Source organism: Trachypithecus francoisi, unplaced genomic scaffold (genome assembly GCF_009764315.1).
Source record: "Trachypithecus francoisi isolate TF-2019V2 unplaced genomic scaffold, Tfra_2.0 Lachesis_group11, whole genome shotgun sequence".
Lineage (NCBI taxonomy): Eukaryota > Metazoa > Chordata > Mammalia > Primates > Cercopithecidae > Trachypithecus > Trachypithecus francoisi.
In genome coordinates, this window is record NW_022681456.1 from 131,834,205 (window position 1) to 131,852,940 (window position 18,736).

The window sequence follows — 18,736 nt, forward strand, 5'->3', positions numbered from 1 at the left end:
ACCTTCCCATTCTCCTAGAATTTCACCCTGCTCTCTAGTTGTGTCATATGCTGGCTGATGATTTTTCTCTTTTTTCCCTCCTCGTGACCCATGGGTAGAACACTGTGTGGAGTTCCAGAAGACCAATGGCTCCCTGAATGGTACCTCTGAGAATGCCACCTCTCCTGTCATCGAGTTCTGGGAGTAAGTGAGACCCTACCCCACCCAGTGTGAGCCATGTGTTCAGAAGAAGGGTATGGGGAGGAGTTCACACCAAGGTCACTCTCAAGAGACAGCAAGGGAAGAATTTTCACTAAGTGGCTTTTTTCTGTGGTGCCAGTGTTTGTGGTTATTGCAGGACTCGTTTCAGAGATAAGACTCCTGCAGTTCTCCTGGGGCTGTGCCTGGCCTTCCTTGCCTGCACCCCTGCCCCACGTTAGACAGTGTGTGTGCATATGTGTTCTCACTCCACACTTCCTCCTCCCTGTGGCTGCAAGTGTGTGGACTGTGACCCACCCCTCCCCCCAGCACTGATATTCACCCAGGGCAAGAGTCCTGCTGTCAAAAAGTCCTGAAACCTTGGTTGGGAACATAGGTGCCTGCACCTCCTTCCCCTGGCTGGGGAGAAAGCACTCAGAGCAAACTTACCTGGGACAGTCTCTGTTCTCCACCTTTCTGTAGTCTCTATTCTTCACCTTTCTGCAGTCTCCATTCTCTACCTTGATGTCCACCTTCAGCTCTGGGCTAAGGATGGCCTCATGTGAAGAGAGCAGAGAAGCCTTTGGACAAGAGCCGGGAGGCACGGCTCGGCTGCACTGTCCCAGGTACAAGGCCACAAAACAGAGGCTGACAGAAAAGTAAGCCAGGTTCAACCCTTCTTTCCCCAGGCGGCGGGTCTTGAAGATCTCTGATGGGATCCAGCACCTGGGGGCCCTGCGCTGGGAGCTGGCTCTGTGCCTCCTGCTGGCCTGGGTCATTTGCTACTTCTGCATCTGGAAGGGGGTCAAGTCCACAGGCAAGGTTTGTGTGGGGAGCTCCTACCCCTCCCATCCCCGTACTCCCTGTCCTCACTAAGGGCTGTCACCCAGGAGTGCTTGAAGCTGGGACCCCGTCGAGGATGGGAGGCGATGACCCAGCAAGGATTCGATGCAGCTTCCATCCTTGATTCGGTGCCTCTCCTGGATTCATGTGCTTCTGGATTTTGGGACTGGAAGAGAGCGAGAAGGACAGGAAGGACACCTCCAGGGTAATCTGATCTTGGAATTGATGATGTGTGGGCACATTGCGAATTGAACATGAGTCATGGTTCCCTAAATCATACAACAGTTCTTTGGAAAAAGAATTCCATGAAGACTCTTCATCTCAAAATGACTCTTAACCAACTCAAGAATTCCGGGGGACTCTTTGCCCTGGAGCAAAGAGGGCATTCTGAATTCTTCCGAACTCTTGCCCGGGGGCCCTCTCCTAATCTGGCTGCCTGGTTGTGCTAAGCTAGTAAGCTCTGTGAGGACAGGGGTCATGTGTCACAAATCTTTTCATATCTGACCATCCTTGCCATGAATGCCAAGCACATTTGTTGGGAGAATGCCAAATGTCATTCAGTCACTTAACAAATATGTATTGAATATGTGTCAGGGGAGGCGGGAGCTTTTAGCTGGAGGGAGGAAGGGTAGAGGGGAGGCTGTGGCTCAAGGGATAGGGGAGATGGAACTATATCCAGGGAACTGGCCCCCAGTATTTCAGTGTAGGTTCTTTCTATTTTCCATAAGTGTCGGCCAACTGAGAAATAAAGAGAGACAGTACAAAGAGAGGAATTTTACAGCTGGGCCGCCAGGGGCGACATCACGTGTCAGTAGGACTGTGATGCCCACCTGAGCCTCAAAACCAGCAAGTTTTTATTAAGGGTTTCAAAAGGGGAGGGGGTGTAAGAACAGGGAGTAGGTACAAAGATCACATGCTTCAAAGGGCAAAAAGCAGAACTACCAATAAGGGTCTAACAAAGATCACATGCTTCTGAGGGAACAGGACAAGGGGCAAAAGTAGAGCTACTAATAAGGGTCCAACAAAGATCACAGGGCAAAGGGCAAAAGCAGAACTACTAATAAGGGTCTATGTTCAGCGGTGCACGTATGGTCTTGATAAACATCTTAAACAACAGAAAACAGGGTTCGAGAGCAGAGAACCGGTCTGACCACAAATTTACCAGGGTGGAGTTTTTCCCCACCCTAGTAAGCCTGAGCATACTGCAGGAGACCAGGGCATATCTTAGTCCTTATCTCAACTGCATGAGGCAGACATTCCCAGAGTGGCTGTTTATAGACCTCCCCCCAGGAATGCATTCCTTTCCCATATTCCTTGCTAGAAAAATAAATTAGTGATACCTCTCCTACTTGCACGTCCACTTATAGGCTCTCTGCAAGAAGAAAAATATGGCTGTTTTTGCCTGACCTGGCAGGCAGTCAGACCTTATGGTTGTCTTCCCTTGTTCCCCAAAAATCGCTATTATTCTGTTCTTTTTCAAGGTGCACTGATTTCATATTGTTCAAACACACATGTTTTACAATCAATTTGTACAGTGAACACATTATCACAGTGGTCCTGAGGTGATATACATCCTCAGCTTACAAAGACAACAGGATTAAGAGATTAAAGTAAAAACAGGCGTAAGAAATTATGAAAGTATTATTTGGAAACTGATAAATGTCCATGAAATCTTCACAATTTATGTTCCTCTGCCGTGGCTCCCAGCCGGTCCCTCCGTTCGGGGGGTCCCTGACTTCCCACAACAGAACTAAACAGCTGCCGGCGAGCTGGGAACAGGAGGAACACTCCCTTGACCTTTTCTGAGGCGCTCCTGCCCCTGCCACTTCCTCACAAGCTCCTTGTCTCTCATTTGTCCATGACCAGGTGGTGTACTTCACGGCCACATTTCCTTACCTCATGCTGGTGGTCCTGTTAATTCGAGGGGTGACGTTGCCTGGGGCAGCCCAAGGAATTCAGTTTTACCTGTACCCAAACCTCACACGTCTGTGGGATCCCCAGGTAAGAAACCACAGACAGGAGCCCTCACGTGACTCCCGGGGCACCTGAGCTCCAGGCTTTCCCTGCACTCTGGCAGGGAACCCCTGCACCTAGCACTACCCTAGGATGTCCACAGTGGCAGCAGGGGTGCACCCTTCCTTCTCTAGATATCTGCTTGTTGCTGGAAAGGGGTCCCAATCCAGACCCCAAGAGAGGGTTCTTGGACCTTGCACAAGAAAGAATTTGGGGGGAGTAGAATAAAGCAAAAGCAAGCTTATTAGGAAAGTAAAGGAGGCCAGGTGTGCTGGCTCATGCCTGTAATCCCAGCACTTTGGGAGGCCGAGGTGGGTGGATCGTTTGATGTCAGGAGTTGGAGACCAGTCTGGCCAACATAGTGAAACCCCCCCTCTACTAAAAAATACAAAAATTAGCTGGGCGTGGTGGTGGGAGCCTGTAATGCCAGCTACTCGGGAGGCTGAGGCAGGAGAATCACTTGAACCCAGGAGGTAAATGTTGTAGTGAGCTGAGATGGCGCCACTGCACTCCAGACTGGCCAACAGAGTGAGACTCTGTCTATAAAATAAAATAAAGGAATAAAGAATGGCTGCTCCATAGGTAGGACAGACCCAGGGCTACTGGTTGCCCATTTTTATGGTTATTTCTTGATTATATGCTAAACAAGGGGTGGGTTATTCATTAGTTTTCCGGAAAAGTGTGGGCAATTCCCAAAACTGAGGGTTCTCCCCTCATTTCAGACCATAGAGGTTAACTCCCTGACGTTGCCTTCGCATTTGTAAACTGTCATGGCACTGGTAGGAGGGTCTTTCAGCATGCTAATGCATAGTAATTTGCATGTAAAGAGTGATGAGGAAGGCCGGGCGCGGTGGCTCAAGCCTGTAATCCCAGCACTTTGGGAGGCCGAGACGGGCGGATCACGAGGTCAGAAGATCGAGACCATCCTGGCTAACACGGTGAAACCCCGTCTCTACTAAAAAATACAAAAAACTAGCCGGACGAGGTGGCGGGCGCCTGTAGTCCCAGCTACTCGGGAGGCTGAGGCAGGAGAATGGCGTAAACCTGGGAGGCGGAGCTTGCAGTGAGCTGAGATCCGGCCACTGCACTCCAGCCTGGGCGACAGAGCGAGACTCCGTCTCAAAAAAAAAAAGAGTGGTGAGGAAGACCAGAGGTCACTTCTGTCGCCATCTTGGTTTTCGCGGGTTTTGGCCGTCTTCTTTACTGAAACCTGTTTCATCAGCAAGGTCTTTATGACCTGTGTCTTGGGACGTGACGACCTCCTGTCTCATCCCGTGACTGAGAATCCTCACCTCCTGGGAACGCAGCCCAGTAGGCCTCAGCTTTAGTTCACCCAGCCCCTATTCAAGCTGGAGTCGCTCTGGTTCAAATGCCTCTGACGTGTTAGGAGCTGTTTGTGGTCATAAGGTGTCTGACACTGTCCCTTCTTGGGTTCACAGCTGCCGGGGAACCCAGGCAAATATTACTAGGGTAATATTTCTAATAATGTTTCTCAAGGGCCCCAAGTGTCACTCACAGTCCTTACTCAAGGGTATCCTTCTCCCATCCTCTCCCCTCCCACTTCATACATTTCTCTCTTAGGGGCTTGTCTCCTACTGAGCTTCCTCTTTAATTCTTACCCCTCAATCTGCCTCCTGGTTCCCTCCCTCTGCCCATGTGACCCATGTCTGGGCCCCAGCTCCCTGGCCCTGCCCTCAGCCAGCTGGGCCAGTGTTAAGTTTCCCTGTCAGATGTCCAGAGACTCCGGGTCTCCTCCCCACCCTTCCTTCGTGGTCTGCACTCCCTCTGCTACAGCGTGCTTTTTTATCGTCCGGGTAGGGAGAGGTGGTGTTGCCTGCTGCCTGAAGGGGGTTGAAAAGCAAGACCTGGAATGGGCCGCCCCTGCCTCTGACAGGTCTCTTACCTTCCCCTCTTTGGCAGCCAGTTGAAAGCTGGCAAAGCTAGGAGGTGTTGAGGGCCGCAGGGGAGCGTGGGTAATCTCTGCCCCAGAGGCCCTGAAATGTTACCCGGTTATGCCCTGCCTCTGCCTCCCGGGCGCAGAGGCCACCCTGCCGGGGGAGTGAGTGTGCAACCTAGAGATCCTCCTCTTGTTGCTGGAGGAGTCTCTCTGTGTCTCTGAAAGAAGCCCCAAGGAGACATAAGGGCGAGTGGCTCCCAGCACGTAGAAGACACTCTGGGATGGCTCCAAACGTTTTAAAATAGTCGGGCACCAGCACATTCACTGACGTTGCTGACAGGGAGCAAGAGAAAGGGGACAGGCACACCGAGGCTGGGAGCTCCGTGCACACAGGCCAATGGCTCCCCCTGGTGCGGAACGTCAGGCCATCCGGAAACCACGCCGTTCTCGGTCTCCTGGCCACTCCGGCCAGGTTTGGATTCTTTCATCCTGAGCTCTACTGGGACGCTGTGGCTTCCAGAAGCAGCCAGACCACTGCTCTTCAGAAACCTCCCTGCAGAGTCAAGTAGTCCTGGTCCTGAGTGTTTCTCAATAACCTTCCGGTGGATACAGGCTTATCTTTCCCTTCTCCCATTTCTCAGACAGCACAGAGACACAGCTCGCTACTGCCGCATGTCCACGCGGGGTACTGGCGCTGCAGTCAGACTTCGGAGCCAAACTGTAGAAGCACAACTGGGGTCCTTCTAGGACCCCAGTGCACGTTCCTCATTGTAAGATGAGCCCACTGTGGCCTAAGTTTGTGCAGCCAGTAATCATGGCAGACCAGGCAAAGGATATCTCTGTTTTGTGAATCATAAGCCCTTTGACTTACCTAGAACCAAAGGGCTGTGGTGGACAGCAGGTGGCGAGCAGGAGTTGTAGGGGAAGCTGAGTGGAGGGGAGGCTTTGAAGGCCAGGGGAAGAGTTCGGCTTGGATTCCCCACACACGAGAAAGCCACGGTGGTTCTGGAGCGGCAGAGTTGAGAACCAGTGGCTAAGCTATGAAGATCACCTTTGTCTGCAGGTAGGACAGAGAGGATGGAGGCATGACCAGGAAAGGTGACAGGCAGGGAGGCTGGCAGAGAAGAAGGACAGAGGGACTCAGTATTTCCACAACAGATTCGTGACTTTGTCCTGATCAGCTATTTACAGCTAACTACTAGGCGTGCTTACTCTGTCCCTGACATCGTTCAGAGGCTTACATGCGTTATTTCAGCAAACACTCGCAGCAGGTCAGCAAGGCAACCCCATTTTACAGATTAGGACATTAAGGCCTAGAGAGCTTCAAGCATATTTTCACCCTCATACCTGCAGCTGGACTGGGTCCGAAGGGTGACAAATGCCAGGCACTTTATGGTCCACTCTTGGAGACGAGGTCCCTGGCTGCTCACCTTTGTTTGTCTCACAGCTTATCAGCAAAAACCTGAATGAATCTGCTATGAGTATCCACTATGTGCCAGATCTGTTCCAGCGCCATGTTTGGTACATAATAGCTCCTAGAAAACATAAAGAAGGTGGACCAGGTCGCTTTCAAGTTCTGAGCATTAATGAGGCCGTAAGTCTCTGTCTGGGTGACTGCAGGGACAAAGACCTCTTTCAGCCTGTGCTCTGGGATACCATTCTTTCCATTCCAGCCAGCTTTGGGCCGTGCAGGCTGCGTCTGTCTTCCAAGTGCTGTGGGGTGGTGGGGAGGGGGATGGGTCAAGTGCCAGGACTGGTCCTGAGCAGCCTTCCTCTCTGCCTGGTCCAAGTCTCATGCTGAAGCTAGGCCTCTGTTGTCAGTGAACAAAGCAGCACCTGCGGGGTGGGGGTGCCCTGCCAGAGTCCTAATTGAATCTCGTTGGCACTCCCCAGGAGGTGTGATTATTCTCACTGGCATTTGCCTGGCACTTGAGAAAGGTGCAAAATTTCTTCTCCACAACACGTAGACCAAAGACGTCTCTCTGCCAAGCACTGGGGCTGGTCGTTGGGAGCCAGGCAGAGACAACGCCGTGCTCTCCTCTTGTTTGCTCCCCTTTTTCTGCCAGGCTTGCTGTTTGGGGGGCAGGTTGCTGCCTTTCCCGGTGTTCCCAGGCCTTGTCTCGTCCCCCTGGAGAGTGGCCACTGGAGACCCAGGGTTCTGCTGGAGTGTGCGCTTTGTTCAGGCCACTTGTTTCTCTCCTGGTTCCTGGCCCTGTGCCCGTTCTACTGCACTTTGGGAGATTGCTGAAGGCGGGGGATGGGAGGAGGGCACCAGAGAGCCCTCCTGGAACCTTTTAAATCCTTACGTTAAGCAAGTCTAAGGAAAGGTTTGTTTAGGGAGGAAGTTGAAATCCAATCTATGCCACCTCATTACCAATGAAAGATGAGTTGCTTTTTAAAATAATAGCAGCAGTAAACAGTGGCCAAAGCTAACCTTACTGTATCCTCCTTATTTGCCAGGCCCTTTGCCGAGTGCTTGACACAGTTCAACCCTGTGAGTCTGGGGGTCAGCCTCATCTTACAGAGGGAGAAACAGAAGCTTAGGAAACCCAAGAAACTTGCCCAGAATCACAAAACTAGCACGCGGGGGAGCTTGGGTTGATCTCAAGTAGTCTTTCGAAGACTGCTGTCTTATTCACCGTCATAGATATTTCCCAAAGAATATGAATTATTTGAGAGTTTTAAGAGCTGCTTTTTATTATTCTAGAAGGTGAGATAGGAAACAAATATTTACTTATCCGTTAGGCATTTTACATATATTATTTTATTTGTTATTATACCCATTTTCCTCATGAGAAAAGGGAGGTTCGGGGAGGTAAAGTGACTTGCCTAAGATCACACAGCCAGCAATTAATAAAGTCAGGAATTGAGCCCAGATTAACGTAACTTCAAAGCCCGTGCTTTTCCACTACACCACATTGCCTTCCTAGAAATAGTAGATAGAGATGAATAATTCTGGGGGTTGGACGTGAGGCTGAAAACATTTTTCCCAGATCTTCTAGAGTCCTCTCTCCTCCTCTTTCCCCCCAGGACCTCTTTTTACCTGCGTTCCACCAAGAATTTTTTACACTTGTTTTTCCCTTGGTCGGCCTTCTGCCCTAGCCAAAGACATGTCAGAGCTTTGTTCCAGAAACCAGAGCTTCTGACATGGGCAGGGGGTGGTCGCCTGTGGTGGGAATGGAACAGCTTGCTCTGCGTGTCCCTCAGCCCTGCTTCTGACCCTGTTCTTTTCCCCATCCCAGCAGGCTTGTCGGGCAGCAGCTGTGTGGGGAGCTGCGGCTTGCCAAGCTCCCAGCGAGGGGGCTTTAGTCAAAGGCTTTGGTCAAAGAGAGCATTGACCCTTGTGCTCTGGGTTTTCAGCCCTCCTGCTGCATTTTCCTTGGTTCTCATTAATGTCTCCCCCAACTCAGTCTCCACATGACCCCACTCTGACCTCCCACCCCTGCCGAGGCGAGGTGAATGGCCAAGTCACGATTTCTCTTATTCCTTCCCAAGCACAGGTTCACAAAGCTGCCCATCTCGGGCTTGTGCCTCTGCCTGTGTGTGGGCAGCCGCACTGTGTTTCTTTGGTAACTCATGGCCCGGTCTGCACCCAGTGCACTGTCAGGCCCGGGAGCAAATGTCCAAGGCGTGAGGCCTCCAGGCTCCTGGGCCACATCCTGAATGATCTTTTTGGGAGGGGGTGCCTGACCTCATGAAGGGGCAGTACCCAGGAGACATGCATTGGTCCTGAGCCCTTATACCTCTCACCCTGGGAAAACGCTTTCTCTATAAGCTCAGGGCCTTTCGCCAAAAGGTCCTGCTCCTGAAGCTGCCAATAACTTAGCCGGTGAAGCAGGAATAAGATAGAACCAAGTGACTTTCATGCCAAAGTCAGTGAGTTTTCCTGAGATGACTATCTTTGCATGATCTGTGTGGTAGAGTTTTAGAAGAGAAAAGGATTTGGAACATCTCGAAGGAGGAAACAGACTGGCCAAGGCATCTCCTCAAAGCTGGTGTGGCATCACACTGAAACTTTTTGTTTTAACTGGGAGAAGTGAGACCCTGAAATTTGCAAGCACTCCCCTTGCCTGTCCTCACGGTTTGTCTTTCATCCCCACTGTTTCCTTCTCTAGCATTTCGTTCCTACCATTTCCTTCTCTGTGTGATTTCCTCACTGGCTCCAGCCCCTCCAAATCCTCCTCTGTGCTTCTTGCTGCTGACCCCCTGTCCCTGGTGGCACCTCCTGCCTCACAGACCATCTCAGGACAGGATTCCCAGTGATCTCAAGAATGGGAGGCTGGAGACATTCTCCCCTTCCCCCTACCGTCTTCCCTACTCTGTCCCTGGCCCTGCAGAATGGAAACATGGTAAGAGGATGGGTGCCCTGGGTGCACCCCGATGCAGGGGCCTAGGACAGCATCCCATACCTGGTGACCATTAGGATCAGCCAGGAAGCTCTGAAAAGGATACGAGTTCTGGGTTCTCCTTCAGGCCTAGGGATTTAGCGTCTCGACTGGGGATGCTGACTGAGGAATCGGCGTGATTCTGAGGCGGTCAGCCTGCTGGTGGATCCCTCGGGCCTCTACACTGCTGAGGAATGTGGCCGCTTTGGTAGGGGTGAGCGTGAAAGGAGGGAGCAAGGGGTAGGGGCGGAGGGTGGGGACCATGCCTAGGCAGGCAGGCAAAGACCAGGAAGGGACTGAGGAATCGGAGGCCTGATATTAGCGGAAGGGAGTGATGAAAGCATAGGTTTTATGGAAAGTAGGGGCCTGCTTGTGGGGTACTAGAAGGAGGCTGAGCAACAGACACAGACGGGTCATCCGGTACCCCTTCCGTCAGGAACACAGACATGTGAGGAGCACCTGCTTGGATGTCTGCGTCCATAGCGGGGCGCTCCCTGGCTGTGCGCACGTCGCCGGGGCAGGAGCGCCTGGGGAGGGTCCTGCGGATCTGCAGGGTCACTCGGTCCTGTTGCCTTGATGTTCTTTCTGTCTGGGATGTTATTCTAGCTGTTAGATCTAAATCACAACATGCACAGGCTGGGCGAGCCAGCTGAGATAATAACAATAACAGCCAACTCTATGTTTAGCTGGACTGTGATTTTCCCCCTCCCAAGCACTACAAAGCCCTGTTCAGAGGTGTTTCTGTTCGTCCTTTGGCCTTTTTGCGGGCCAAGAATTACTCTCCCTGTCTGCAGACAGGTTGCTGAGATGTGAGGGCGAAGCTACATCTGGTGGTAGCCCTGATGCTAGGGTCAGTGTTCCCGGAGACCCTGTGCCTGGATTCCTCCACACTGGTCACAGGAGAAAGTGGGGGCAGAAGCTAGGATCCAAACCTTGACAGGAGACCTAGCGTTGTTCTAGAGCCCTGTCCCACCCTCCTACACACTTCCACCACGGGTCTTTTAGTCTTTTTCATTTTCTTTGAATGCTTAATGCCTGTTCTATCCTAGTAGTGCCCAAGAAACTTCATCCAGGAGCCCCGGGAGTAGAGCCCACCGGGGTGACAGAGGTCGCAGGATGCCAGTGTTGGCTGAGAACAGGTTTCTCACCATCCCTAGCCAGTGTCCGGCTCAGCCACATGCCTGTGTCCTTCATGGCTTGAATGGCCTGGCTTTCCCGGGAGTTCACCTTTCTTGCCCTTTCCCTTTGTAGGTGTGGATGGATGCGGGCACCCAGATCTTCTTCTCCTTCGCCATCTGTCTGGGGTGCCTGACAGCCCTGGGCAGCTACAACAAGTACCACAACAACTGCTACAGGTGATTGGGGGCGTGGGGCCTGAGCTACACAACCTGCATCTCTCTACTGTCCCTCCAGCAACGCTAGACGAGGGTGAGTCGGAGGGTGCCTCAGCTCCTGGATCTGCCCCCCTGTCTACACTTCCATATCCAACACCCCAGGGCTACCAGGAGCTGCAAGGAGCCAACTGCAAGATGGACAGAGGATTGCATCTGAAAGGGTGGGATAGTTGTGATTGGCTGGGAGACCAATCACAGGACCCGGCCTCCTGGCTGATGTAGAGGTTGGTGGGCTCAGGAGTGCTAGGTGAGCAAGCCTGAGAAGCACAACAGGTCTTTGAATAATGTAGTTTCCTTATAACTTTGATGAGAAAAAAAAAACTGGTTTCATTACAGATTGTTTTGCATAAAATTGCAATTTGCAACAATGTATCGATGATGTTGAGTGAGTCCTACTGTGATTAGCAGTGTCCTGCATTGCACCCCAGTCTTGCCTACTTGGTAAATGTGCCCCCAAAAGTTTGATCCTTACCCATTTTTCACACCATCTCCCACATCACGTCCTGTCCCTGTTGTTCTCTCCTTGCCTACCTGGTTTGTGCTCAGAAAATTTAAGCCGATTTTAACACAGGCTGAAACATAGCTGAAATGAAATCATTCTTGTGCATCTCAACATTGAATTTAGGTGACAAGAGTTATTTCTTGTTTGGGATTACCCTGTCTCTATCCCTGTGGTGGCGTGCCAAATGGGATCATGGCCAAGTGGTAGCGTCCCATGAGGTGTGGACCAGGATGGCAGAGAGGGGCGGCTGTGTGGCAATTTGACACATCTGGATTCATGTTTTACTCCCCTGGAGCCTCATGCTTTTAGGACTACCTTGATTTATTCCATGCCTGGGCTGGTGGGGCCAAGGAGTGTCGGAGGAGAGCCCATGCTATGCGTGGTCCTCTGAATTCTGCCAGGTAGCCCTGCTCCGGCTTCCGTGAAGGGGCCAGGACAGTGTCTGTCAGGAGGGGCTGTGCTCCCAGACAGGAGGCAGGAGAGGTTGCAGCCCTGTTCTAATCCTGCCATTCCACCCTCTCCTCACCCCTGCCCCACAGGGACTGCCTCGCCCTCTGCTTCCTCAACAGTGGCACCAGCTTTGTGGCCGGCTTTGCCATCTTCTCCATCCTGGGCTTCATGTCCCAGGAGCAGGGGGTGCCCATTTCTGAGGTGGCCGAGTCAGGTGAGTGTTTCTGGGGAGGCCCGGAGGCAGGCAGCCTGGCTCAGACCTCTGGCAGCCAGGGTCGAGAGGCGTTTCTGCTGTGTCGCCTACACTCTGGGTGAGCTACGGCCACCATTCAGTGGATGCATTCTGGGATGGCTTGGGGGAGAACTGCAACAGTAATTCCAGCTTTAAAGAGGAGGCATGCAGTGAACATTTTTCTTCCCATCCTTGGCTTCCAGTTCATTACCCTGGAGGCAGCCAATGTTATCTATTTCGTGTTTATCCTTCCAGAAATAGTTTAGACATATATGAGAAAAAATATATATACAGACGTATACATGTGATACATATTACTATTTCTATTTCTTGCCTCCTTCTTAAAAAACCAAATGATAACACACTATATACACTGTTCTGTACCTTGTCTCATTTTGTTCATTTTAAAATGAATCTCAAGGGAAAGTGTCTATTAGCATATAGAGCTCCCCCGTTTGTGAGTGACTGCCTTTCCGCCACGCAGTGCTGTTGTTGCTGCTTTCAAATAACATCAAGGCTTTCAAATCACACCAGGCTCTGATCTGAATAAGCCGTAAAATGTTTCTCTTGCTCACCTACTTTTGCCCTGTAACAAGATGATTTTTTACCATGGCATTCAGAAGCATGCCTGGGCCACACAGGATGCCAAGCCCTGGGCGGGGGAGGTCTGGAATTCTCATTAAGAAGGATAGTCTCTCTCTCTCTCTTTTTTTAAAACTTTTTGAGAGGGAGTCTTGCTCTGTCACCCAGGCTGGAGTGCGGTGACATGATCTTGGCTCACTGCAACCTCCGCTTCCTGGGTTGAAGTGATTCTCGTGCCTTAGTTTCCCAAGTAGCTGAGATTACAGGTGTGCGCCACCACACCCGGCTAATTTTTGTATTTTTAGTAGAGACAGGGTTTCACCACGTTGGCCAGGCTGGTCTTGACCCCCTGGCCTCAAGTGATCCACCCACCCCAACCTCCCAAACTGCTGGGATTATAGGCATGAGCCACCGTGCCTGGCCCATGTCTCACTTTCTAAGTGTGGACTGTATGCCAGGTGCTGGGCAAGGCACTCTGCTTGTACCATGCAACAGAAACCTGTGGGGCAGGCTCTGCACCATCCCCGCCTCACCAGTGTGGGAGCTGGGACTGGCAGACGCAAAAGACCTCCAAGGTCACAGTGATGCTCTTCACATTTCAGAGGAACTTCCCATGGGTAGACCCAGGCTCCGTTATGTGCATTTTTTCCTGCCACACGAGTCAGTTGAGAGAAGCATTCACGAACTGCGAGGATGTGGGTCAGCAGCACTCTGAAATCAGTGCCAGTGTCGTAGGGTGACAGAAAGGGCTCCAGGCACAGAGGTGGTGAACTGGAGGCCCCAGGCCAAACCTGGCCTTGGAGCAATTTTCTTTGGTACCATCTACATTCCTTACAAATACAACAAAACATCGTTAGCAGCTGGGGCCTGATCGCTCCGCTTCTCACCAGGCCCTGCCACCTCCTTGTGTTTTGCACCGGGTCTGCTTCACACATGTCTATGGCCTGCTGGCTTCTGAGCTCATTCCAGGCTTGAAACCTCAGGTCTGTACAATAGATCTGGAGATCTGGAGTCCTTTTAGGCCCACAGCCCTTTACACCGACCATCTCTAAATTTGGTTCTTACCAATGAGAATGCAGTGAGAGGTACCTTGGAAATCCGAGAACCAGGTGGAGGTTGGGGTGGCTTCTCCTGGGTGAGGACGGTGGTGGTGATAGTAACTTTGGGGGGAAGTGTCCTCTAGCTCCTGGTGTTCCATGGTCCCACACTGGGAAGCCGTGGGTCACACACGGCCTGGAGCTGGCTCAGGCACTGGCCCGTGTTCCTCTGCTCCTCGTCGTAGGCCCTGGCCTGGCTTTCATCGCTTACCCGCGGGCTGTGGTGATGCTGCCCTTCTCTCCGCTCTGGGCCTGCTGCTTCTTCTTCATGGTTGTTCTCCTGGGACTGGATAGTCAGGTATCAAGAGGCAGCCGCTCAGGGGCTGAGAGATGAGTGGGGGGTGTGTGCTGGGGAGGAGGAGCAGTGGGCATGTGGTTGGACTTTATGCCCCAAGGGCCCGTAAACTAGCTGGGGACTGGGTGAATGTCAGCAGTGGATGCCCTTTTGGGGACGCAGGGGAGCTTGAGGGTTTGTCCTGACCTCACCAGGCGAGGACAATAGCTCTGGGGACCTGAGAGAGTGAGGCTGGCAGGGCTGATCCTGGGAGCGAGAAGCCAGCGCTCATGGACAGGGCATCTTGGGAGCTCTCCTTCCCTGCAATCCCTTTGCCCTCTCATCCAGTTTGTGTGTGTAGAAAGCCTGGTGACAGCGCTGGTGGACATGTACCCTTGCGTGTTCCGCAAGAAGAACCGGAGGGAAGTCCTCATCCTTGGAGTATCTGTCGCCTCCTTCCTTGTAGGGCTGGTCATGCTCACGGAGGTGAGGGCCTGGGAGGCGGGGGAAGGCTGGGGAGGAGGAGCCGAGTGACAGCTGCTACCTGTCAGTGAGGCAGATACCCTGGCTTCGGGTCAGGGCAGGTCTTCTGGGCTTCCGGACACTAGGACTCCCTCTTTTCCCCATCCCAGGAATTTCAAAGTAGGCAGGTCCCTCCTCTGGCCTTTGGGCATGGACCACCCACCTCCAGGGATGGGTGAGGAGCCATTTGGCTCCCCAGTAAGTGAAGAGGTATGTGGCGCATTGGATTGGGAGAAGCTGCCTCTCCAGCAAGATCTGGTGATTTCCCAGGCAGCTGAACCAAGTTCTGTGTACAAACTTCAAAGTGAGAAAGGGAGCCCTGGGGCTGGGTAATGTTCTGTGTGCTGTCTCAAGGGAGAAGGAGGGAGATGGAGCTTGTCAGCTTGACAATATCAATGACAGCCCTTATCCTGATCCTTTCCCCAGAGAGTATACTCTGTGTCTTGGGCTTTGGGGCCAGTCCCTAAGTGTTCTCAGACATAATCTAGCAATCGCTGTCTTATTTCATCTATCTTCTGTCTCAAAACAATAATAAAAATAATTAGCGTCTCATATCTGCCTCGTGCTTTACGCCTTACAAATGACTTCTATGATCCGTCTCCTGTGATCCTCACCAGCTCTGCTCTGTGCCTCCACTGTGTGACGCTCAAGGGCGTAGGAGGGAATCTGTCTGTTTCCACTGGATGAAGTTCTTTTTACAGCATTCTCCTCCTGTGCAGGGCGGGATGTACGTGTTCCAGCTCTTCGACTACTATGCAGCCAGTGGCATGTGTCTCCTGTTCGTGGCCATCTTTGAGTCCCTCTGTGTGGCTTGGGTTTACGGTGAGTGACTCCTCCTCTAGGTCCCCGCATCCTCCTCTTGTCTAAGGATCTCGGGGCCCTTAGACACGAAACAGACATCCACTGCTCACACTTACCTTTTCCTGGGGACGCCTCCCTACCCAACCTCAAAAATCGGGCAAATCCTAAATTGCTGCCTTTGGAAGGCCCCCCGGAAGCTGCCTTGCCCACAGTCTGGTTATGGCTGTACCTAGACCACCTCAGGTGGGCCCGTATCCCGCCCCGTCCAAATGTTTTCAGCTTTTGACAACCTCGACAATCAGGAAGTGACTGCCCGTCCGCAGGCCCAGGCCTGCTTGCTGCTGTTTATGCCTGTGAGAGCCAGGGAAGAGCTTTCTCCCAGCAGCGATTTGAACAGACAGCTGTGATGCCGTCTCTGAATGGGTCCCCGCCCGTTCTGGTCTGTTTGTGGCCCCCCTTCTGATGTTCTGGGTCCGAAGAATGACTCCCGCTTCTGTCTTCTTTTCTCCACGGTAGGAGCCAGGCGTTTCTATGACAACATCGAAGACATGATTGGGTACAGGCCGTGGCCTCTTATCAAATATTGTTGGCTGTTCCTCACGCCAGCTGTGTGCACAGTAAGCTCATTTCAGGGATACAGTCAGATGAAGGGAGGGAGAGACGGTGGCTAGCAGGGTAGAGAAGCCGTTAGCCCTGCCATGGACTTCTCCCTAGGAACTGAAAATCATCTCAGGCTTTCACTCATCCTCCTTGTGGATTCTAGAAAACTACAGCAAGATAGATTCTTCCTTTCCATGTCACAGAAGGATAAACTGAGGTCCAGAGCTGTCAGACGGTTTGACCAACACCACAGTGTGAGTCTAACATCACAGGCCAGGACTGAACCCGGGTGCACTGGACGGCTCATAATATTGTAATCACCACAGCAATGGTAAAAGCGGCCGGTACAGAGCACTGACTGGGTGCTGGGTCCAAGGTGCTTTAACACGTATTCACTCATTTCACCTTCACAAGAGCCCCATAAAGGAAGTGCTGCTGTTGCACTGGTGTTACAGATGAAACTGAGGTTGAAGAGGTTGTTAAGCCACTGGCCCGAGCTAGAAAGTTGCAGAGAACTGGGATTCAACCCCACGCAACCTGCCTCCAGAGTGTGAGCCTGAGAGCACAACAGGCCACTGCCTTTGGCTGTATCTCTTTGTGTCAGCCGTTTCCAAGGCCCCACTGTGTGCAGGATAAAACTGAGGGGCAGAGGGAGAACGAGGCATGGCCTCTACCCTCGAGGTACTCACACCCCAGACTCTCACGGTGCAGGAGGGGAGGGAGATACCCCACAGCACGCAGTGGGCACACGATCACGTCCTAACTGGAAGTCAGCTGCATGTAGAGGTGCCCAGGGGCACAGGGGCCCTGGCGTGACAGAGTCCACTGCTGGAGGGTGTGGGTTTCGGGCAGAGTGTGGATGGAGAAGATTGGAGGCTGATTGGCCCAGAAGAGCCTAGAGGGAATCCAGGCTTGGAGGGTGATTTCTTCCAGGCTGCTGGGGGTGGGGGAGCTGAGGGCACAGGGCCCCGCCCCTCAACCCCTTTCTCTTCTGTTCCCCCCCAGGCCACCTTCCTCTTCTCCCTGATCAAGTACACTCCACTGACCTACAACAAGAAATACACGTACCCGTGGTGGGGCGATGCCCTGGGCTGGCTCCTGGCTCTCTCCTCCATGGTCTGCATTCCGGCCTGGAGCCTCTACAGACTGGGCACCCTCAAGGGCCCCTTCCGAGAGGTAGGGCCTTTGTGGGCAAGAGGTAGCCCGACGGGCTGGGAGGCTTCGCAGGTGCTGACAGGTGGACGGCTAGCCAGGGTGCACACAGCTGTATGGAGGGGCCGTGGGCCTAGCCTGGGTGTCAGGGAGCTAGAGGGGCTGCTGAGGTCTCAGGAAGAGACAGGGTGACTCCCAGACAGCAGCTGTGATGACAGGAGGGCAGGTTTCTGTGTGGGGAGGCAGGCGGATGTTGGTGATGAGGGAAGCTGGCAGACCTGCCCCCACTCTGCCCCCTGACAGCCACCTCCGCGCTCCCTGCAGAGAATCCGTCAGCTCATGTGCCCAGCGGAGGACCTGCCCCAGCGGAACCCAGCAGGACCCTCGGCTCCCGCCACCCCCAGGACCTCGCTGCTCAGACTCACAGAGCTGGAGTCTCACTGTTAGGCGGCAGGCCCTGGGATGGTGCCTGTGAGCCTAGCCGTGGGGATGGCTGCAGAGCAGAGCCCCATGTGCTTCCCTGCCCCCCACCTGGAGTGGAGAAGACAAAAGGGGTGTTTTGGAATCCACTGCTGAGCTGGAGGCCTCCCACTCCAACTTTTCAGCTCGGGAGTTGCTGAACAGATGTGCAAGGCCAGTGCCAAGAGTGCCCCTCTGAGACCCTTGGGAAGCTGGGTGGGGGCTGGTGGGTGGGGCGAGACTGTTGCTGGCTTCGGGCCCTCTCACCCTTCATTCCATTAAATCCACATTCTTCCCGCTGACTGCTAGTGGTTCTGTCTGATTTCTGCCCCTCTGCCTGGCTGCCTTGCCCCTCCCCATCCTAGCGTCCCCCACTGAGTTCTCCCTGGGGCCCACTCAGCACGGTGATCGGGGGCTGGTGGTGGGGCCAGGCTGAGGGCCTCCATCCTCAGGCATCTGGACCAGAGGAGGCTGCCCCGCCTCTCTCCACGCGTCCTCAGCTTCCTTCCTCCTCCTTTGGGCTGTGGAATAAGAAAGGAAATTGAGGGATGCATGAAGGAGACCCGAGTCCTAGCCAAAGGAAAGGCGAAGGCTGGTGGCAGCTTCCTCCTCCCCACTTTCCCTGCTGTGTCCTCGCCTACCCCCTGCAGCCAAAACTGCCTGTGTGACCCCCGAGGCCGGGCACGGGGGACGTGGGAGAGGGCTGGCTGTGACCACGCCCAATGCAGCAGGTTCGGGAGCCTTGGCAGAGGAGGGCACTGCCTGGCTCATCCAGCAGAGGGATGCCACTTCCTTGGGACCGCCTCGCTCTTCTGAGGATTGGAGACAGCGGATGCCGGGTCACCGCCAGATGTGGCCACGAGGGGGTGGTACTGCCGTGGCCACAGCTCTACCGTCAGGGCCTGAGCTGCCGGGAGGAGCTCTTTAGGGTGAGGCTGTAAAGACGATCCAGGTGGAAGGAAGTCTGCCCCCACTCGGGGACAGTGGGCCTGGCGGAGGGGGTGCCCAGAGGGTGCCACAGGTGTGTCTCTGCAGGCCTTACCTCTGGATATGGGCATGGAGCTGGGGCCCACATATTTCTGGCTGTTGCTTTTTTTTTTTTTTTGAGACGGAGTCTGGCTCTGTCGCCCAGGCTGGAGTGCGGTGGCCGGATCTCCGCTCACTGCAAGCTCCGCCTCCCGGGTTCACGCCATTTTCCTGCCTCAGCCTCCCGAGTAGCTGGGACTACAGGCCCCCACCACCTCGCCCGGCTAGTTTTTTTGTATTTTCAGTAGAGACGGGGTTTCACTGTGTTCACCAGGATGGTTTTGATCTCCCAACCTCGTGATCCGCCCGCCTCAGCCTCCCAAAGTGCTG

General features: G+C 53.4%; 1 protein-coding gene across 5 annotated transcripts in view; it reads left to right on the forward strand.

Moving 5' to 3' along the window:
* SLC6A13 (solute carrier family 6 member 13) overlaps positions 1 to 17,682 on the forward strand; it is a 46,611-nt gene extending 28,929 nt beyond the window's left edge. For 3 of the 5 annotated variants that reach the window (XM_033223336.1, XM_033223335.1, XM_033223338.1), the window contains exons 5-15: positions 99 to 183; positions 867 to 999; positions 2,887 to 3,021; positions 10,567 to 10,670; positions 11,751 to 11,875; positions 13,758 to 13,870; positions 14,195 to 14,332; positions 15,088 to 15,190; positions 15,686 to 15,786; positions 16,775 to 16,945; positions 17,246 to 17,682. In XM_033223336.1, coding sequence (XP_033079227.1) covers positions 99 to 183; positions 867 to 999; positions 2,887 to 3,021; positions 10,567 to 10,670; positions 11,751 to 11,875; positions 13,758 to 13,870; positions 14,195 to 14,332; positions 15,088 to 15,190; positions 15,686 to 15,786; positions 16,775 to 16,945; positions 17,246 to 17,368 — 1,331 coding nt within the window. In that variant the 3' untranslated portion in view covers positions 17,369 to 17,682. Of the gene's footprint in view, positions 1 to 98; positions 184 to 866; positions 1,000 to 2,886; positions 3,022 to 10,566; positions 10,671 to 11,750; positions 11,876 to 13,757; positions 13,871 to 14,194; positions 14,333 to 15,087; positions 15,191 to 15,685; positions 15,787 to 15,932; positions 16,105 to 16,774; positions 16,946 to 17,224 lie in introns of those variants that run through there. The other 2 variants (XM_033223334.1, XM_033223337.1) reach the window with 2 other exon arrangements.
* Positions 17,683 to 18,736: the final 1,054 nt, after the last annotated feature.